This window comes from Macrotis lagotis, chromosome 7, assembly GCF_037893015.1.
Source record: "Macrotis lagotis isolate mMagLag1 chromosome 7, bilby.v1.9.chrom.fasta, whole genome shotgun sequence".
Classification (NCBI taxonomy): domain Eukaryota; kingdom Metazoa; phylum Chordata; class Mammalia; order Peramelemorphia; family Peramelidae; genus Macrotis; species Macrotis lagotis.
Genome location: NC_133664.1, coordinates 143,269,150 through 143,289,616, shown reverse-complemented (window position 1 = coordinate 143,289,616; position 20,467 = coordinate 143,269,150). Strand labels below are relative to the sequence as shown.

Sequence of the window (20,467 nt, the reverse complement as noted above, 5' to 3'; positions counted from 1 at the left end):
GGATGTGAGATTAAAGGCACAGGATATGAAGCAATTCCATCTTCTATTTATTATCACACTACATTATTTTCTGCCATTTCCAATAAATAGTTTTAGGAAAAATATTTCTATTTGTTTTCCTTTTCTAATTTTGCTTTCAGTTTTAGGTTCATCATCCTCATCATCATCATAGCTAACATTTATATAGAACATACTCTGAGCTAGGCCCAAGGGCTAAGCGATTTACAATTATTATCTCATTTGATGGGAGGTAGATATAACCTTCATTGTACAGAAGAGGAAACTGAGACAAGCAGAAGTGACTTGTCTGAGGTCACAGAGTTAGGAAGTCTGAGGCTGAATTTAAATTTAGGTCTTCCTGATTCCAGGACCAGACACTGCTCCCCTTTAAACAAATCATGGAATCAATGGCCTGGAAGAAATTAATCTATTCTTCCTCCTTTCTCCATTTAAAGCCCTGAACCACACTTAGATGTGGGAGGAATGATTCTATGGCTAAACCCGTTTAAAAAGAGTTCTTACCATCTCCCTCAATATTCTAGGCTATGCCTTGATACTCCTCTGTCTGGAGGGAGAAAAATTGAGAAAGTAATGTCCCTGTTTTTTCTTAGGCCTTTTAAAAACACAAGAACATGTTTTCACTCACGATATATCCTTTCAACCCATTGTCTCATTTTCAGTATCATTTGAATAGCATCAGGCTGGGATTAAATGACTCTAATCTTCTGGGGTGTTGAAGGTGTTTTTCCAGATTTCACAAGCTTAATGGATACATTTAAGCTTGCAGGGAAGGGACAACATATGGCATGCTGTTGTGGTTGCATTGGACTAAAACAGCAGGAAACTGTTCAGTAGCCTGCCACGGTTTTTCTTTACTTGGTTTATATATATTTTAAATTTAGTTCTTGTAATTCTACCGTGCCTAACTACCAATTTGATTAATAAATAGGATTAGATTTAGAACTGGAAGGACCCTTAGAGATCTAGTCCAACCTTATTTTTTTCTTTCTAACTGAAGAAAAAAAAGAGAAATCTGACTGGAGAGGTCAAATGACTAGTCTATAACATAGGAATTAAAAGACAGAACCAAGATTTGAACCCAGATTCTCAGGCTTCAAATGTAGCACATTTTGTAATTTTAAAGGTACACCTTCTAGTGAAAATAGAAAAAAATTCACTTTGCCTAAAATCTCCATACTTTTCTCCCATAACCTTTACTGGTAGACCCTTGTCATTCTGTAATTACTTTGCCTTCATCCAATATAAAGTGAGGATCTCGCTAACATAATGATACAGCTTGGATGTTGGACTTTTCTTTGAAGTCCTCAACTGCCTACTCATTGGTCACTCATAGTGTAGACTCAGTTTGCTCAATCAGTTTTATACTCCCCAGAGCTAGTGGATCACTTTTTCTAGGCTGCATCTTCTTTTCATAATTCCTGTGGAGTTTTCCTCAAGACATCTCTAGTCAGTTTTTGCTATACATTCAGCACTTCTTGGTTTAACTTTCTTTTTGATTCTGTCTCTTAGGAAAACTGTCTTGATTAGATCAATCAAGAGGAGGATTCTTTTCTCCTGGCTAAAAAGGAACAAAAATTTAACTCATGCTCTATATTCTTTAAAAATAACAACATCCCCAAATAAATGAAATGAAACAAAAGCATTCATTTCGTTAGCACAGCAGTTGAGTATTTATTTCAATGAGTTTCACAGAGGTGTTTAGTAATCAATATAAAACTTTTTTTAAAACATTAAATTTTTCCTTTATTTAAACAGCAAATATTAGGTAACATACATGTTTCTAAATTCCTTATGAAGAAAGAAGTTTTTATACTTCTGAATGCCTACTAGGTGACCTTTATATTAAACTGGTAGTATTTATCTGGGACTACAAACAAGACAAATTCTTTGAAATAAATACAGAAACAAGTATTCCTTCTTTGAGTGGCATTTTTCTTAATATTAGAGTACAGAAAATATGACATCCAACAATTCTAAACAGGCAGTCCCTTTTTCCTATATCTTCATTACTTCAGAAGCCATGGAACATCCTTTAGGTTAAATAATAGTTGTTCTATTTCTTTGACAGCACCCTCCACCCCTTCCTATCAGTTCTTACAAGTTATTGGCCAATTTTCACATTGGTGAACCATCAAGTTTATATTGAATGTGAATAAAATGACCCCTCCTTCCAGTTTTACATAAAGCAGCTTTAACATTTTAAGGCAACATTTTCCCAAGGAATAAAAAATAACCGTTTTCTTACTATCTGGACACTTTGATATTTCGGAAACTGATTTCTCAGTTTGAAATCTCCACCGCAGAGAGGTTTTCAGGTCTACGCTTGACTTGGGAGACCCTGTCCCTCCCGTCCCTGCCCAAATCACATCTGTCCGTTTCTCTTCCTGGCATATATCCCCAAGCAGGCGCAAATGCCCGTAAGGCTGAGGAACATGCCCAAGAGAAGCGCTATTCCATCGCCAGCTTCGACTGCTTCCACCACAGGCAGGAGGCAGAGCAGGGAAAGGAGAGCCAGGAACATCTTGGAGATATCACCAGTTGAGGCCATGCTCACTGGACCTTGAGTGTTGAAGTACAATAATCAAGGCTGGGATCTACAGAACAAACATGGGGAGGAAAAGGGACCCTTAAGACAAAGATACATAGGCATTTTCCTAAAGATGATAAGGCAACTGGGGATGCTAAAGAAAGAGGCGATTGAAAGAGTCTGAGGGAACAACCCAAAAGAAATTAAGGGGGTCAAGAAGGGAACGATAATTTTTTTGCCAGTCCTAAACCCTTTAATTAACTTATTCCTCCTTATAACCACCCTTCCTCATTTTACAGTTGAGGAAACTGAGGCCAAGAGAAGTTAAGTAACTTGCCCAAGGTCATACAACTAGTAATTGTCCAAGGCTGGATCTGAAATCTGGTCTGATTCCAGGCTCATCGCTCTCTCCATTGTAACACACAGTTGCCTAGGGTGACACAAAAGGCAGCCTGGAGCAGTGAAAGTTCTAGAGCAGGAAGGGAAGGGAACTGAGTAGCCATATTTCATTATTTTTCAAAGTCAAAATTTTGTGTCCAAAGATCTGTGCTTGATTGTTGTCTCTGGAGGACCTGATTCAAATCCAGACACTTACTGGGCCAGTCACTTAACCCTGCTTGTCTCAGTTTCCCCATCTGTAAAATGATCTGGAGAACTGCTTGCAGCCACAACTAGTGCCAGGATGGCAGGGGGCAGCCAACAGGGATTATTTATTGATCCTCATAACAATCCTGGGAGGGGGAGGGGTGTGATATGATTAGACCTTTGGAAAGAGGAGGAAACAACAAGCAGAGATTAAGTGACTCATCAGAGCTCTCATAGCACTTCATCCCCATTTAGTGACTCCTGAGACAAGCTCCTTAACCTTCAGGGGGCCTCAGTTTACCCAACTGTAAAATGAGAAGGTTGGTCTGGATCATCCATGTAGATGTTTCTTTGATCTAAAACAGCTTATGAGAAAAATAAAATGTCTATAGGCATGTAAAAAATGTCTATAGGCATATTAAAATGTCTATAGGCATATATATATAAAATGTCTACAGGTATATTAAATAAAATGTCTGTAGGAATACATAAAAAATGTCTATATTGCATATAAATAAAATGTCTATAGGCATATATACAATGTCTATAGGCATCATATATAAAAATGTCTATAGGCATTATATATATAAAATGTCTACAGGCATATTAAATAAAATGTCTATAGGCATATAAAAATGTCTATAGGCATATAAATAAAATGTCTATAGGCATTATATATATAAAATGTCTATAGGCATATTAAATAAATGTCTATAGGCATATATAAAAATGTCTATAGCATATATAAAAATGTCTATAGGCATATAAAAAAATGTCTGTAGGCATATATAAAAATGTCTATAGGCATATAAAAATGTCTATAGGTATATAAATAAAATGTCTATAGGAATATAAATAAAATGTCTATAGGCATATATAAAAATGTCTATAGGCATATTAAGTAAAATGACTATAGGCATATAAAATGTCTGTAGGCATATATAAAAATGTCTATAGGCATATAAAAATGTCTATAGGTATATAAATAAAATGTCTATAGGAATATAAATAAAATGTCTATAGGCATATATAAAAATGTCTATAGGCATATTAAGTAAAATGACTATAGGCATATAAAATGTCTATAGGCATATATAAAAATGTCTATAGGCATATAAATAAAATGTCTATAGGTATATGTATATATATAAAATGTCTACAGACATATTAAATAAAATGTCTATAGGAATATATAAAAAATGTCTATATGTGTATAAATAAAATGTCTATAGGCATATTAAGTAAAATGTCTATAGGCATATAAAATGTCTATAGGCATATATAAAAATGTCTATAGGCATATTAAGTAAAATGACTATAGGCATATAAAATGTCTATAGGAACGTATAAAAAATGTCTATAGACATCCACAAAGCCGTCGCTAGGCACATACATATATAAAATGTCCACGGGCACACAAGTCCCGCTTCCTCAGAACTCCTGACCGGGCCAGGGCAGAACAAAGAGAGACAAACGCGGGGCCCGGGGCGGGGGGGGGGGGGGGGGGGGGGGGGGGGGGGGGGGGGGGGGGGGGGGGGGGGGCGCTGCTCCGGGCCGGGGGGGGGAGGGGCGCTGCTCGGGCCGGGGGGGGGGGGGCGGGCGCTGCTCCGGGCCGGGGGGGGGGGGGGCGGGCGCTGCTCCGGGCCGGGGGGGGGGAGGGGCGCTGCTCCGGGCCGGGGGGGGGGAGCGGGCGCTGCTCCGGGCCGGGGGGGGGGGGGCGCTGCTCCGGGCCGGGGGGGGAGGCGGCGCTGCTCCGGGCCGGGGGGGGGAGGGGGGCGCTGCTCCGGGCCGGGGGGGGGGGAGGGGCGCTGCTCCGGGCCGGCCGCGAGGGGGCGCCCCTCAGGAGCCGCAGGGCCCCGGCGCTTCGCGGGCCGGGCCGGACCTGTGACCCGGGCCCCGGGCCCCGGGCCCCGGGCCCCAGAGTCGGGCGGGGGGAGACCGTCCGAGGGCGCTCCCCCGGACCCCCCCCCCCCCCCAGAGCGGTTTCTCCGTGCCGCCTCCCCCCTTCCTCCTCCCTCGCCCCCACCTGGCCCAGGGGAGGGAGCGGGGCGGCGGAGCCCCCCGAACGCGTTCGAGGCTCCGTTGGGGGCGCCGGGGGGAGGGGCGCGGGGCTACCTTCCTCTGGGCAACGGCGGCAGCGGCTAGGGATCCCTGGGGTCAGGAGTCCAGCGTGGCCGGGCGGGGGGAAGCCATTACAGGAACAAGGAAGCGGGGCCGGCCACCTCGGGGACTACATTTCCCACAATGCAGGCGGCCTGCCGCTCCCGTGATGCCCCGGGCCTCCCCGCCCCCTCTCGGAGCTCGGGGCTGCCCGACCATTCAGGGTCGGGGATGGGGGCGGCCATTTTGGGGGCTCGCGGAGGGGGGCGGGGTCCTTTGAGGCGGAGAATCATTTGATTTGATCCGAGGGCTTTTATTAAACGCCTACTGTGTGCCAGTCCCTCTGCTAAACTTGAGAGCCCCGGAAGAGCTCCCAGTCTAATGGGGGAGGGGGTACATGCAGCATTTATTAAGTGCTTACTGTATACAGGGTAATCACAAGAAAGAAGAAGAAGGGTTTGTAGGGTGCGTAAGAGAATGAGTTCAGTTTTGGATATGTTGAGTGTAATTTGTCCACAGAACATCCATTTCAAGAGCTTGGAGATTGGAGGTGGATTTGAAAATCATCTGCATAGAGATAATAACGGAATCCCTGAGATCTGATTAGATCATCAAAAAATTTTGGCAAGTTTCGGTTACCTCATCTGTAAAATGAGGGTAAATTGAATTTTAAATCTCTATGATCTTTTCTTTTATATCTGGCACTTGGGGATTATTATTATTGTTATTATCATTATTATTATTATTTTGTTAGAGAATTCAATGTCTATTCCTAAGATTTTTATAGACCCACTTGTCACCCTTGAGCTGTTAAAAAAAAGGATTTCAGAGCTACATCATTTGTTTTAGGCATTGGACAACTGTACATCGGATGGTTGTATAATATTCTTAGAAATGTTATCTGAAATCTTCCTGGTACAGAGTTCTAGTTTGTTCATGGGGAACTATGTCAGTTTGTACATCTCGATGTAATTAATGTTAAATGAGATAAAACTTTCTCAAAAGCTTGAGTTTAAATAGCAGAACATTGTATTAATATTTCTTTTTCTTAAACATCCTGAATCAGTGATTGATAGATTACAACAGGGGTTACCAATTTGGTTTTGGAAAACTTCAATCTGTTCCTAATTATTGAGAATGTTATGTATGTAATTTTTTTTAAAACCATCAAGATAAAATTAATTTTATATTTTAATTAATTTTATAGGAAAGATCTAGGATTTTCCTGTAAGGTTACACCTATTAATAGATAAAATTTCTAGGGAATTTTATTTTTTTTTTAACTTTTAAAACTTACTATTTTCACATTACTACAATGGTTGTAAAAGTAAACATAATTCCCCCCCCCCCCATAAAGAGAGAGAAACCTTAGGAAAAATAAAGTGAGAGGGGGGGAAAAATGAACTTCAATTGGTGTTCAGATACCATCATCTGTCTCTGGGATAGAAGGCATTCTTTATCATAAATCCATCAAAGAAGTTGCTTCAATATTTTTTTACCTACAGTTGCTATTGCTATTTTCCTCCATACTATTCTTCCTCACTCCCACTTATTCTATTCTCTCTCTCTCTCCTCTCACCCTGTCCCTCCCAAAAGTGGATTGTATCCGATTACTCTCCCATAATCTTGTCCCTCTTTTCTATCACCTCTACCCTCTCTTCCCCTCCTCCCATCCCTTTAATCTCTTTTTTTTCTCTCTAGGGTAAAATAGATTTCTATACCCTATTGAGTATGTATGTTATTTCCTCTCTGAATCACTTCCAATCACTTCTAATTCATTCCTCCTCCCCTTCCTCCCCTTCTACTCCATTGTAAAAGCTTTTTCTTGCCTTTTATACATAAAATATCTTAGCCTATTATTCCTTTCCCTTTCTCCTAGAACATTCCTTTTTCTCCATTGACTCCATTTTTATAATATAATCTTCATATTTAGTTCCCTCCTGTGTCTTGTCTATATATGTTCTCTAAGGAGTTTTATTGAATTACATAGAGGTTGAATGACTTCTTCAGGATCATAAACAAAGTGTCAGGAGTAAATTTTGAACCTGTTCTTCCTGACCTAAAGCTTGGCACTCTTATGTACTAAAACACATCTCTCAAAAATTAATTTTATTTCATTCAGTTCTCAAAAGCCCTACTTTTTTTTTTATTAGGTTCAGATCAAATTTCACTTCCTCCTTGGAGCCCTTGTCCTACTTCAGTTCTCTCCTTTGAACTCCTATAAACATTTTTGACTATTTCACACATTGGACACTTAGAATTATAAGATTCTGGAATTGAGAGGTCTTGCAGCTGGTTCAAACCATCTTCCCATTTAATACAGGATTCCTTTTACTTGTTTTTTTAAATGGGGGGGGCAGGGAGTTCAACTATATTTAGTGAGAAGTTGTATTGCATATCCTCTGAAATCTCTCACATTCCACAATTCTACAAATAAACACATAGGAATGACAGTGAAAAGAGTGTTATCAAAGAAGTATGTGAATTAAAAAAAAACCAAGAAGGTTTATTCAGGAAAGGGAGAGTGTGGATTAACTTCTTGACGGCCACATATTCTCATCATTGTGATGTCAGGAGAACTGGATGACAGCTCCTCTGTGCCCTTGTTGAGTATGCAACCCCTTTGGGAAATTTATGGGAGGTCTTGGGTGAAATCACACAGGATGGACAGGCATGGATAATTTTGATCAGCATCACTGGAGAGAATATTCAAACTGATGAGATAGGATCTTCTTTGTTCTAGAAACTCTAAAGGGGGAGAGGGGAAAGAGAATACAAATACAAAAAAGATAGTCCCTGCCCTCAAGGAGTTTACAAATAGGGGTAGACAGTTCACCAAAGGTTTGATTGGCTGGCTTGTCCTTATCATAGCAAAATGACATAACTATGTTAGAGAGAAGAGAAGGTACAGTGCATCTGACTTTGATCAGACCAATATGAACTTGGAATGCTCTACCACAGGTCAGGCACAAACAGTCCATATGAACACCTGAGGTGGTGACACTAAACTTAATGTATCAGTTTCTTTTGAGTTACTTTTATTTTGCCTTGTTCATAGAGCACAGCACCCTCTCTGATGAGGAGACACCATGCTGTGCTGTTCTGTGCCAGTGTCTCCCATGCTGCAAATCAATTTCAAAGTTTTTATTATTATTATTATTTTTTTTTGCAAGGCAGTGGGATTAAGTGGCTTGCCCAAGGCCACACAGCTAGGTAATTATTGTCTGAGGTTGGATTTGAACTCGGGGCTGGTGCTCTATCCACTGTGCCACCTAGCTGCCCCAGTTTCAAAATTCTTAAGCGAGACCTTCAGGGTGCGGAAAAGAAGGTAAGAGAAATGCTTGGCTGAAAAGTCCAAATTGAAGTCCCCAAGTAATATAATGAGGAATGAGATGTTCTGAACTAAACTCTCCTTAAGTTTTTTTTTTTTTTATTAATTTTTATTAAAGATATTTGAGTTTTACAATTGCCCCCCTAATCTTACTTCCCTCCCCCTACCCCCCCCCCCAACGGAAAGCAATCTGTCAGTCTTTACTTTGTTTCCATGTTGTACCTTGATCCAAATTGGGTGTGATGAGAGAGAAAAATCATATCCTTAGAGAAGAGACAAGAATTCTAAGAGGTAACAAGATCAGACAATAAGATATGTGTTTTTTTCTAAATTAAAGGGAATAGTCCTTGAATTTTGTTCAAACTCCACAGCTCCTTAACTGGATATAGATGGCACTCTCCTTTGCAGACAGCCCAAAATTGCTCCCGATTGTTGCACTGATGGGATGAGCGAGTCCTTCAAGGTTGAACATCACCCCCATGTTGCTGTATGTACAGTGTTTTTCTGGTTCTGCTCATCTCACTCAGCATCAGTTCATGCAAATCCCTCCAGTCTTCTCTGAAATCCTGTCCCTCCTGGTTTCTAATAGAACCATAGTATTCCATGATATACATATACCACAGTTTGCTAAGCCATTCCCCAATTGAAGGACATTTACTTGATTTCCAATTCTTTGCCATCACAAACAGGGCTGCTATAAATATTTTTGCACAAGTAATGTTTTTACCCTTTTTCTTCATCTCTTCAGGATATAGACCCAGTAGTGGTATTGCTGGGTCAAAGGGTATGCACCTTTTTGTTGCCCTTTGGGTATATAAACTCTTCTTAAATTGAGGTTTTGGAGTTCATGGCTGTACCCTTGGGTGGTGGTGAGGGGGAGGATCAAGGCTGATGGGAATTTTTGAAGTTTTCTTAATAGACCATATTTGGACAAGGTTACTAATTAGATTAAGGAAATTCTTTAGACATAGGCATTTGACAGAATCTCGCTTGAAGACTTGTGAAGAATATAGAGAAATGTAGACTTGGCAATAATATAGCTAGGCAGGTATTATAACTGGGTTGAAAAACCATACACAAAGAGTATTAATTAATGGATCATTGTCAACCTGAAAGATGGTTTCTCAGTGGCATGCTGCAATTGATCAATCAGTCCCTAGGTCTTAATATGTTTAGTTTTCTAATTAAAATATAAATAAAGACAGGGCTTGCATATCAAAATTTCAGATGACACAAAACTATGAAGGACAGTCAGTGTGCTAGATAAACAAAAAGACTTCATAAAGACTTGACAGATTGAACTGACTAACAAGATTGATATGGCTGTTGTCCTTAGTTCTTGAGGAGGACCAAACTAACATCACTATGTTAGAGTCAAGTTATAGTATGTCTAACTGGAGCTGATCAGATCAATGTGAGCTTGGAATACTTTACTACAGTTGGATACAAGTAGTCCATGTGATCATTTGGGGTGGATTCTCTGAATTTGCATCTCTTTTTTTCTTTTGAGCTATTTCAATTTGGCTTTGCTCATAGAGCACAGAGTACATAGAGCACCTTCTCTGATGAGGGCCCTTTGCTAGGCAGTCCTCTGTTAGTGTCTCCCATATTGTGTGGTCAATTCTAAAGTTCTTTAGAGAGGCATTGATAATGTTGCTTTTTCAGACCACCATGTGAGTCTTTGTCTTGTGTAAGTTCTCCATAAAATAGTCTTTTTTGGTAATTTAAATGAAAGTGATTCAGTTTCATGGCATGGCACTGGTAGACTGTCCAAGTTTCACAGGCATACAATAACGAGTTTAGCATAACATGTTTCCTTTTGGAGTCTCCCAAACACTGAGCTAGCTCCAGCAATGTGATTATCAATCTCATTATCAATGTGTGCATCCCTGAAAAGTACATTGCCAAGGTAAGTGAACTTAGCTACAGTATTCAAAACTCCATTTGCTGTAGTTGATGGTTCCACATATAGATGATGTGGTACTGGCTGATAGAGGTGCACCTATGTTTTCTTGGTGTTAATTGTTAGACCAAAATTAACACAAGCAGCAGAGAATTGATCTGTATTAAATTTAATTGGTACAACACTTGAAGAATGGCTGAACAAACTAGTATATGATATTATGTAGGAGGAAGTGATCAGTTCCTTATGAACAATATGAGATTCCGAGCATGGAATTATATGTTATTAATACCCCTTCTACCAGGAAACTCAATCAAGTGTATCCCTAGTTTAGATGATGAAGGAATATACCTGAAGGCAACCTGGTTTTGGTTAACTAGGTGGTGCAGTGGATAGAGCACTGGCCCAGAGTCAGGAGGATCTGAGCTTAACTCTGGTCTCCTGGGCTAGTCACTTAGCTCTTTTTCCCTTAGTTCCTCATCTTTAAAATGAGCTGGAGAAGGAAATGGAAAATTACTTTATTATCTTTTACAAGAAAAACCCAAATGGAGTTACAAAGAGTCAGACATAATTGAACAATTACTACAACTTTGTTTACCCTTAATAATTCAGTTGTAAATAGTCCTAAGGAACAGAATGAACCTGTGAGAGACTATGATAGCCATTCTGAGCTATCCACAAACACAGAAATGGTCCAACAGATATAACTATAGATAGTTATAGAAACCAGAAGATCTTGGTAGTAGAAGTATTGAATATATTACCCAACAACTACATTGCTTTAGAATTTCATTATGTACTCTACCTTACAGCTTCTTCCTATGATTTTCCCTCATTAGACTGTAAGTGACTTGAAGGTCAGAGAATATCTTCCTTTGTATTTGTATCCACAATTGCTTATCAGGATACCTAGCTGAGTGCAGATGTAATAAATGTTTATTGACTCTTGTCTTTTAGGAAGTGACCAGGAAGATTAATAAAGCACCAGTAAAATAAGAAGAGATGGTTACATATATATAGCCAGATACATTGCTTTAATATAGTTATCTATGTGTGCTTGTATGTTCTTGAAATATATTTTGTTACCTGTTTTACCACTAATTATTGCTATTGAATTTTGGTTTGTTGTTGCTGTTTTGAATATGCTGGCAAGTATGACTCCTGTCTCCCCCTTCCCTCCCAGGTATTTTTTCTCTGGGCTCACTTCTCAAATTTGTACCCAGAGAGGCAGCTGCTAGAACTATCTTTGGACTCTAGACTGTGAATTTCTACATTCCTACTACCATTATGTATTTTAATCTTGGTTACAGTGGTTTGTGCAAAAGCTTTTTAATTTAATGTAATGGAAATCATCTAGTTGGTTTTTGGTGATGTTCTCCAACTCTTCCTTAGTCATAAACTGCTTCCCTTTCCGTAGATCTGACAGGTAAACTAGTCCTTGATCTTCCAATTTGCTTATAGTATTGTTTTTTATGATCTAAATCCTGTAACCATTATGTATTTTAAAATAAATATTATAATAGCTAAATATATCAACATGTGAAAATATAATGAACACATTCATATATTATATATATATGTATATATATATATACATATATGTATATGCTATTCACTTGTTCATACGTTTATTCTTAAACTTCAATATTTTGGCTATGATGAATGTCACTAGCAAAATCATCCCAAATCCTGAAAATATTAGTAAAATGACTACATTACTCTGGAGATTTAGTATTACTCCATTCAATATTTCTCAGGCCAGAAGTAACTTTTCTGGAATCCTTTTCATAAGATAAGGTTGAAAACAGCTTTCTCAGAAATGAAATTCTCTTCATCTCTTTCTGTCTTCTTCAGCTTTTTTTCAGCTATGGCTCTTCATCCTCTCTCAAGACTAATAATGGTTCAGGATAGAGAGAAAGTAACATGCCCCCTCCATTTGGAAGAGGGGTGGAAGACTTTGGGGGCAAAATATTGAACACTGTCATTGATTGACTTTTGCTATTTTTCTTTGTTTTGAGGGAGGATTTGATGCTGGGGGTTTGAAATAGGATGCCTAAAGAAAATAAAAAAGCATAAATATAATTTATTTTAAAAATAATTCATATAAATTCAAAAATCAGTTACACATATTCAGGATGGGGAAGATTTTGCTTTATTTTCAAGACTAATATGAGTCAACAGGATGATGTGGCTCCAATAAAAAAGATAATGCAATCACAGACTGCAGTAATAGAAATATATTGTTCAGAACAAGGGATGTAATAGTCCCAGTATACACTGAGCCAGACAGAACACATCTGGAATATTGTGCTCATTTCTGAGTCTACATTGAAGAATGTACACATCAACTTAACTGGAGTACATTGAGATGAAGGAATTAGAAGTCATCTCATGAAAATCTGTTGGAAGTAAATGGGGGATGTTTAAACTGGAAAATAGACTTGGAGTAGAGGGATATAATAACGTCCTTAAAATATTTGAAGGGCTGTCATAGGGAAGGTCTATTAGTCTTATTCTGTGTGGAATAAGGAAAAGGAAAGAGCTAGGGATAAAAGGTGGAAGTTTACAAGGTGATATATTTTGGTTCAATATAAGGACACCTTTTTGACTGGTCCAATAGATAAGAGTAAACTGCCTTGTAAAATATTTAGTCCTGAGTTACTGGAGTGTCCAAACAAAGATTGGATGCTTATGAATGTTGCAAAGAGGGCTTCTGCCTAAGGAGAGAGGTGAGACTAGAACAGATCTATTTAGGAATTATATTCTAGTGGAGATACAGATATAGTTATAATCTACATAAAAATGGTTGTTTAGTAGCCCTAGACACCTTATTAGCTGTCATTTAATCCTCTTTAGCTCCACTCCACTACTGTTATTGAGTTTTTCAGTCTTGTCTCTGTGACCTCATTTTGTTTTTTTTTGACAAAAATACTGGAGTAACTTGTCATTTCCTTCTCCAGTTCATTTTACAGATGGGGAAACTGAGGGAAATAGGGTTAAATGATTTGTGTAGGGTCACACATCTAATAAGTGTCTGAGGCCAGCTTTGAACTCATGTTGTTAGGGCTCATGCTCTATCACCACACCACCTAACTATCCTGGTCCTTTGATCTTTAAGCTTGTCTTCAGTTCTGTGTTCTCAGGGTCATTACCACCCCCAACTAGACAACTTCAAAAGATTTTTACTCTCCAAATGTGCTATTTTCTTTTCTGCCTTGTATACTTGTGCATCACATTAAGCCTGAGTACTAAGATTGAGGAACAAGGATGTGCCATAAATTTTCTTTGTATTATCCACTGCTTGAACAGATAACACAAGCAAATATGTTTGTGATCATGACTTGAATGTAAATAAAAGTCCACATGTAAATAATGTATTCAGGTAGGGAACCCCTACATGTAAGTAGGATTATTTCATTGAGATACTTGGGAGGTGGTCATATTAATGCGAGCTTCAATGTAAATAAGTAGACCCAAGATTCCTCAATATCACCCCATCTAAGGCATATCCTTTCTGGTTTCTATTGTGCCTTAAGGGCTTAATTAAATATGTGTAACAAATAAATATGAGGCCCATAGTTCTGAGCATGATTAATTTATTAGTAAGACTAGCAGTTTTCAGTAAAAAGAGCCAAGCCTCTTTAGCAGTCTAGAATGCATTAGAGTAGACAGAAGAGTTTTTTTATACAGTTGGGAAAGATATAAGGTGGGCTTACGTTTTGGCATAATTATAATGACTTGCTTGCAAAAGGGGGTTGCCCACATCCATGATGTGAGGAAAACACAAGTTCATGGGAAGGGGAAAATATAGAGTTAGTGACATCCTCTGGGTTTCTGGAAAGTTCCATATCTGAAAAGCTCCATGTCAGTAACCCACTATACCAAGGTTCTTATAACTGGGCAGAACATCTCATGAAAGGGTTAATTCATACTCCTTGACCATCTTCCCCTTTCTGGGTAGGGCAGATTTGAATCCAAGCTGCCAAAGAAATAGAGAATTTAAACTCTTATAAACTCTTAATATTAAACACTATTGCTTCATACAATAAAAATATAAATCTAATCTGTATACTTGATTCCAGTGATTACCTACAAAGCTTAATTATCTATCACATATGCTCAGTCTAAGGGCATACATAAATTGTGGGTTATGTTTATAGGTTCTCTTATTTATGTCTTTAATCTAAGGGATATAAATGATACATCTCTCTCTTGCTTATGAGAAATCCATGCCCACCCCTTCTCTAATTGAGCAGGAAGAAAGGTAGGGTAGGCATAGATTTCATTTGGATTTCCCATAAGCAAGAGAGATATATCATAATGATGAGATGATAAGTGTATTCCCCAGCTCAGCTGAGAATTAGGAGGCTTTGATCTAATACCCTTACTGGGTCCAGAAGAACTAGTTCTTAGGCTGCCCTAGCAGTTCAAACCTTGACAACATGCTGGTCGACTCTTATTAGTCTCTGTCCTATCCAGCAATGACAGCAGGAAGAAGCAGGGTTAGGAAGAATGCATACCACAGATTAGATGCATATGCTTAACCCTCTCTATCACCCTTCCACAGAGTAATAAATGAGATGGAATTCTTTCCCCCACAAATCTCAGTTCTCACCCCCCCCAAATTTTCTAAATTGAAAAATTGTAGATCTTTCTGTTCAGTCATTTCTGGAGTCTGATATCTCTATGGCAACCCTCACCAGGTAGTGTAAGGGAATTGAAAGATTCCATGAACAAATAAATACTAGGTAGTCTTTATTGAGGGAAAGAAGGGTGTCATGAAATCAAACAATAGTGTTAACTATAAAGCTCTGAAATCATTGCCCAAATGCCTTAGTATCATCACATGTATTCTAGGCAAGAGCTAGTTCAGGCCAACTCTCTGATTGTTTAGGTTCTGTATGGGAAGGAAAAATAAACACTTGTGGCCCTTTTGATAGCTTGTTATTTGTCCTTAATTCTAGAAGAGGACCATGACATCAGGGAGGAAATGCCGTGACATGCAAGTGAATTGGATTAAGTAAGGGAGGGTTGTATAAAATTACCAGCCTCATGTTCTCCTCTGGAGTCATCTGGATCCAGTGGCAAGATACCAATCAGGACAACTGAAGATTATCTTGGATGCAGTGGGAGACCTTGGCCTTTTTAAAGTAAGGCCTTCAACAGCTTTCAGTTTGATGAGGCAAGGCCCTTTCAATGATTAAGACTAGGTAATAAATGAAATAAGGAATGGCTTCTGTTATCTAGTCAAAACAATTGATCTGGGAAGGGAAAACATTCAGGGATCTTAGTCAAAACAGGTGAGATACAAAGGTCAATGTCAGACACTTTGAACAGGACCACTGTATGATTTGTTTTTTCTTAGTCATGCTTATTTATTGCAAGAGTTTTTAATTTTCTTCCTTTCCCTTGGATTTTAGATGGGAGGGAGAAAGGGAGGTGAGAGTGGGGTTGGGGGTAGCAATAGTCATGCTAGAATAATAATTTTGAAAGACTTAAGAACCCAGATCAATGCAATGACTAATCATTTCAAAAGACCATTAATAATGCCCTACCTCTTGACAGAGAGGATGAACTCAAAGTCATAATGGGACCTATATTTTTGGGCATATGTAATGCATATTTGTATAATTTCTTTCTCTTTTTCATCGATAGAAAGTGGAAGAAAAAATATTAATTAGGAAGATATAATACATATATACATATCCATATATAAATATGTTTGATAAGTTCAGTATTGCACAGATCAACCAATTCATTATTATATTTCAATTAATATATCAACAAGGATAAACATTTATTAGAACTGATACTGTATTAGTTATTCAAAGGCAAAAAGAAAACTCTCTGCCTTCAAGAAAATTATAGTATATTAGGGAAGACAAGTTCATATATAAGTACATGCAAAATAGATATAATAAATTTAAAACATGCCCCTTATTAGTATCATCACCAGCAGTACTTCTAACACATTCTTTTTAAAATTTATTATTTTTTCAATTATATGTAAAGATAGTTTTCAACATTCATTTTTTTGTAAAATTTTCTCTATAGCAAGTAATCTATTATATATATACAATCATGTTACACATACTTCCATATTAGTCATGCTATGATAGAAGAATTTGAACAAAATGGAAAAAAACTACAAGAAAAAAAATTTAAAAAGTGAATAGTGTGTTTTGATCTGCATTCAAGACTCCATAATTCTTTTTCTAGATGTGCATGGTATTTTCTATCATAAGTCTTTCAGAATTGACTTTGATCACTGTATGCTGAGAAGAGCTACGTCTATCATAATTTATCATCATCCAGTGTTGCTGCTAATGTGAACAATGTTGCCCTGGTTCTGCTCACTTCACTCAGCATCAGTTCATGTAAAATCTTTTCAGGTTTTTCTGAAATTTCTCTGCTCATCATTTGTTATAGAATAATAATATTCCATTACATTCATACATTTATATACCACAGCTTATTCAGCCATTTCCTAAATGATGGACATCCCCTCAATTTCCAATTTTTTACCACCACAAAAAGAGTTGCTGTGAATATTTTTGTAGATGGGTCTTTTCCTTTTTTTTTTTTTTAATGATCTCTTCAGGATACAGACCTAGTAGTGGTTTTGCTGAATCAAAGAGTACGCAGTTTTATAGCCCTTTGGGCATAATTTCAAATTGCTCTCCAGAAAGGTTGGATCAGTTTGCGACTCCACCAACAGTGCATTTGTGTCCCAGTTTTCCCACATCCCCTCCAACATTGATGATTTCCCTATTCTGTCATATTAACCAATCTAATACACTTTTTTCCCTAAGGCAGTGGGATTAAGTGTATTGCCCCAAATCACACAGCTAAGTAAGTATTAAGTGTCTGAATCTGGATTTGAACTTAGGTCCTCCTGATACAGGGCTAGTGCTCTATCCACTGTACCACTTAGCTGCCCCTTAATAAATTCTTTGGTTTTTGCTAGGCAATGGAGTTAAGTGATTTGCCCAAGGTCATACAACTAGGTAATAATTAAGTGTCTGAGGCTACATTTGAACTCAGGTCCTCCTGACTGAAGGGCTGGTCCTTTATCCAGTGTTCCACCTAGCCACCCCCCCCACCCCGCCCCATACATTCTTTTTTTTCTTGCAAGGCAAATGGGGTTAAGTGGCTTGCCCAAGGCCACACAGCTAGGTAATTATTAAATGTCTGAGACTGGATTTGAACCCAGGTACTCCTGACTCCAGGGCCTGTGCTTTATCCACTACGCCACCTAGCCACCCCCCCAATACATTCTTAATGAATTATTTTTTGTTTTCATTTTTATTTTACAATAGAAAATAGGTTCAATGTAATAGGGAATCTTCTATCCTGACAACTGGCACAGTAAAAAACTTAAGATTCATCACCTACTCCTGTGAATGCTTCATAACCATGTATGTAATCATGCATGTAGCTTTTACAAGGCTTTTAATATTCGCATACATATGTATATATATACTTATATATTCATGAATTTTGTTTAAAATAAGAAAATAAAAACATAATTTCTATAAAAGGAGAAAAGATTACCAGAAAGATCTCTGAAAGACTGGCAGATAGAGTAGAAATGAATGTATAAAGAAAATTATATACTGAAGAAATGACTACACAAAATACTAAGAAAATAACTAGTCATGAACAGTGTAAATTTTCAATGAGGTTGGCATTATAACTAGTTTATATTAATAGCAGCAAGTGAACTTAGTTTATTGAAATAGTCATTATAAGAATTTTGACCTCGAATTGGGTCCTATTCCATATTCTCTTCCTAGGATCTAACTATAAACATTTTTAAAAAATTAACTGTTTTGAGGAAAACACTGTATTTTATACTTACACTCTACCTTTCTTTCTCGATAAATTTTAAGAAGGCACAGGAAGTAACATTTCCAGTTACCTTTTTTTTTTTTTGACATTTTATAACTTTATTTAAATGAAATTCAATTTGGTTTTCATCCATATTGACTGTCTGTGAGCTTTTAAAAGTGGTAGCAGGCACATAAATAACCAACGTATACAGCTTGTTTGGTGAATCTTCATCCTCATTTCATTTCCTGGATAAATGCACTCGAATACGGTACGGAAAGTTCCTTATTCCTTTGGCCCAAACAGCTTTGTTGGGTCTGGTGTCGATGCGTACATCTGGTGTTCCCATTTCTTTCATGGCAAATTTGCGAATTTCCTTTAGAGCCTGGGGAGCTTGCTTTTTGAAGCCTACTCCATGAATCCTCTTGTGAATGCTGTGATGGTATACTCTTTGGTCACCACCTCATTGGTGGCAGAACGTCCCTTCTTTTTCTCTTTGCCTTTCTTTGCAGGAGCCATCCTGCCAGGAACCAGGTCAGGAAACTCCAGTTACTTTTTAAGATTATTTACATGATGATAGAAAAAATTTAAAAATAAAGCTAGGTGGCACAGTGAATAGAGTACTGGCCCTGGAGTCAGGAGGACCTGAATTCAAATTTGACCTCAGACATTTAATAATTACTTAGCTGTTTAACCTTGGGCAAGTTACTTAACCCCATTGCCTTGAAAAAATTAAAAAAAACTAAAAGGAACAATAAAATTTTATAATTCTTTCTCTTATGATTCAGGATCATCACTTTTTTTTTAGGTTTTTGCAAGGCAAATGGGGTTAAGTGGCTTGCCCAAAAAAAACTAAAAGGAACAATAAAATTTTATAATTCTTTCTCTTATGATTCGGCATCATCACTTTTTTTTTTAGGTTTTTGCAAGGCAAATGGGGTTAAGTGGCTTGCCCAAGGCCACACACTCAGGATCATCACTCTGAATGTCATTTCTTATTGCATAATACTCTAGATGTAAATAGTATAATAAATTAAGCTAAATATATCATGACTCTTAGAAGAGGAAATATATTCACCAAAGTTAAGCAGAGAGGATATACAGTTATTCTTTCCATAACTTTACTTTCCTTATCACAATTTTGATTGGCATAAGAAATTAAATGGGAACTTGTTGGGAGTTTTATGGAAGCTAGAGATGATACACAAAGACCAGGAGGTGACACAAAACCTATGGCCAAATATTTAACCCAAATTTTACAATAACATACTGTAAATGTCCCATAAAAAGAAAAAGAAAAAATTCATACTGTTTCTGTAGTATGAAGGGAGGGCAAAAAAACTTAACTTGGATTTCTAGGATGCCACAACCCTAATCCTAGTAATGTAGAAGGGATAACTATAGTGAGTTCCTCTACTTGTGTGACTCAAAATGATAGGCCAGCTAAGTCTCAGCTAGTGGAGTGCTAGTGGTAGTGTCAGGGACCAGGAAGAGATGTTAACAGCCTAAGGCAAAACTGGCCTAACTTAAGTTGGGGGTGAAGGTTTAGGACATTTCCCCCCCCACCACAGCAGGATGACCTGTGAGCTCTATATTCACATTTTTGTTCCTTCATTCCACAAATATTTACTAAGCAGCCTACTTGGCTCAAGTCAAGATACTCAAGTATCTCTATATTTGATTTCTTTAGCAAGTCCTTTCCAATTTTTCCATTATGTTTTAGAACTATTAAAAAATCAATTGCTATTTTTGAAATACCTGTCATTTTTTATGGCTTTCTGCTTTCTACTTTAGTGAAAATTTGTAGAAAGATTTTATTTTCCCTGTAGGTTTATTCTATTGGAAATCAGCCAAGATGACTTTAACTGTGATTCCATAAGACCTCTTTGAAAGAGTGTTTACACTGTACTTGATGGGCTAGTTATGTGTTAAAAGATTTTTTGATTGGTATAAATGTTGTATTTTAAAAACTACTAAATTAAGAAATCAACCAATATAATAGTGTACATCTGAAAAAGAATTCTAGAATCTTGTCCTTATCCTCAAAGCAGGATTATTTTGATCTTAAGCAATTACAGTGCAATAAAGAGTGCCTTTAAGCAGGACAATTCCAGTGTCATTTATCTTATGAATTTACATAGATCCCTGGATTTCCTATTATGAGAGACTA

General features: G+C 37.8%; 1 protein-coding gene and 1 pseudogene across 1 annotated transcript; both read right to left on the bottom strand.

The window, feature by feature from the left end:
- Window positions 1-1,667: 1,667 nt before the first annotated feature.
- Window positions 1,668-5,425, bottom strand: SMIM30 (small integral membrane protein 30). Its single transcript, XM_074195153.1, has 2 exons — window positions 5,249-5,425; window positions 1,668-2,615 (listed from the first exon to the last, which is right to left on the bottom strand). The coding sequence occupies exon 2, from the start codon at window positions 2,567-2,569 to the stop codon at window positions 2,384-2,386; it is 186 nt and encodes a 61-aa protein (XP_074051254.1). The 5' UTR covers window positions 2,570-2,615; window positions 5,249-5,425; the 3' UTR covers window positions 1,668-2,383.
- Window positions 5,326-18,816, bottom strand: LOC141494165 (uncharacterized; annotated as a pseudogene).
- Window positions 18,817-20,467: the final 1,651 nt, after the last annotated feature.

Excerpts from the sequence above, each read along its gene's own strand:
- SMIM30 (XM_074195153.1), bottom strand. The coding sequence starts at position 2,569 with ATGGCCTCAACTGGTGATATCTCCAAGATGTTCCTGGCTCTCCTTTCC.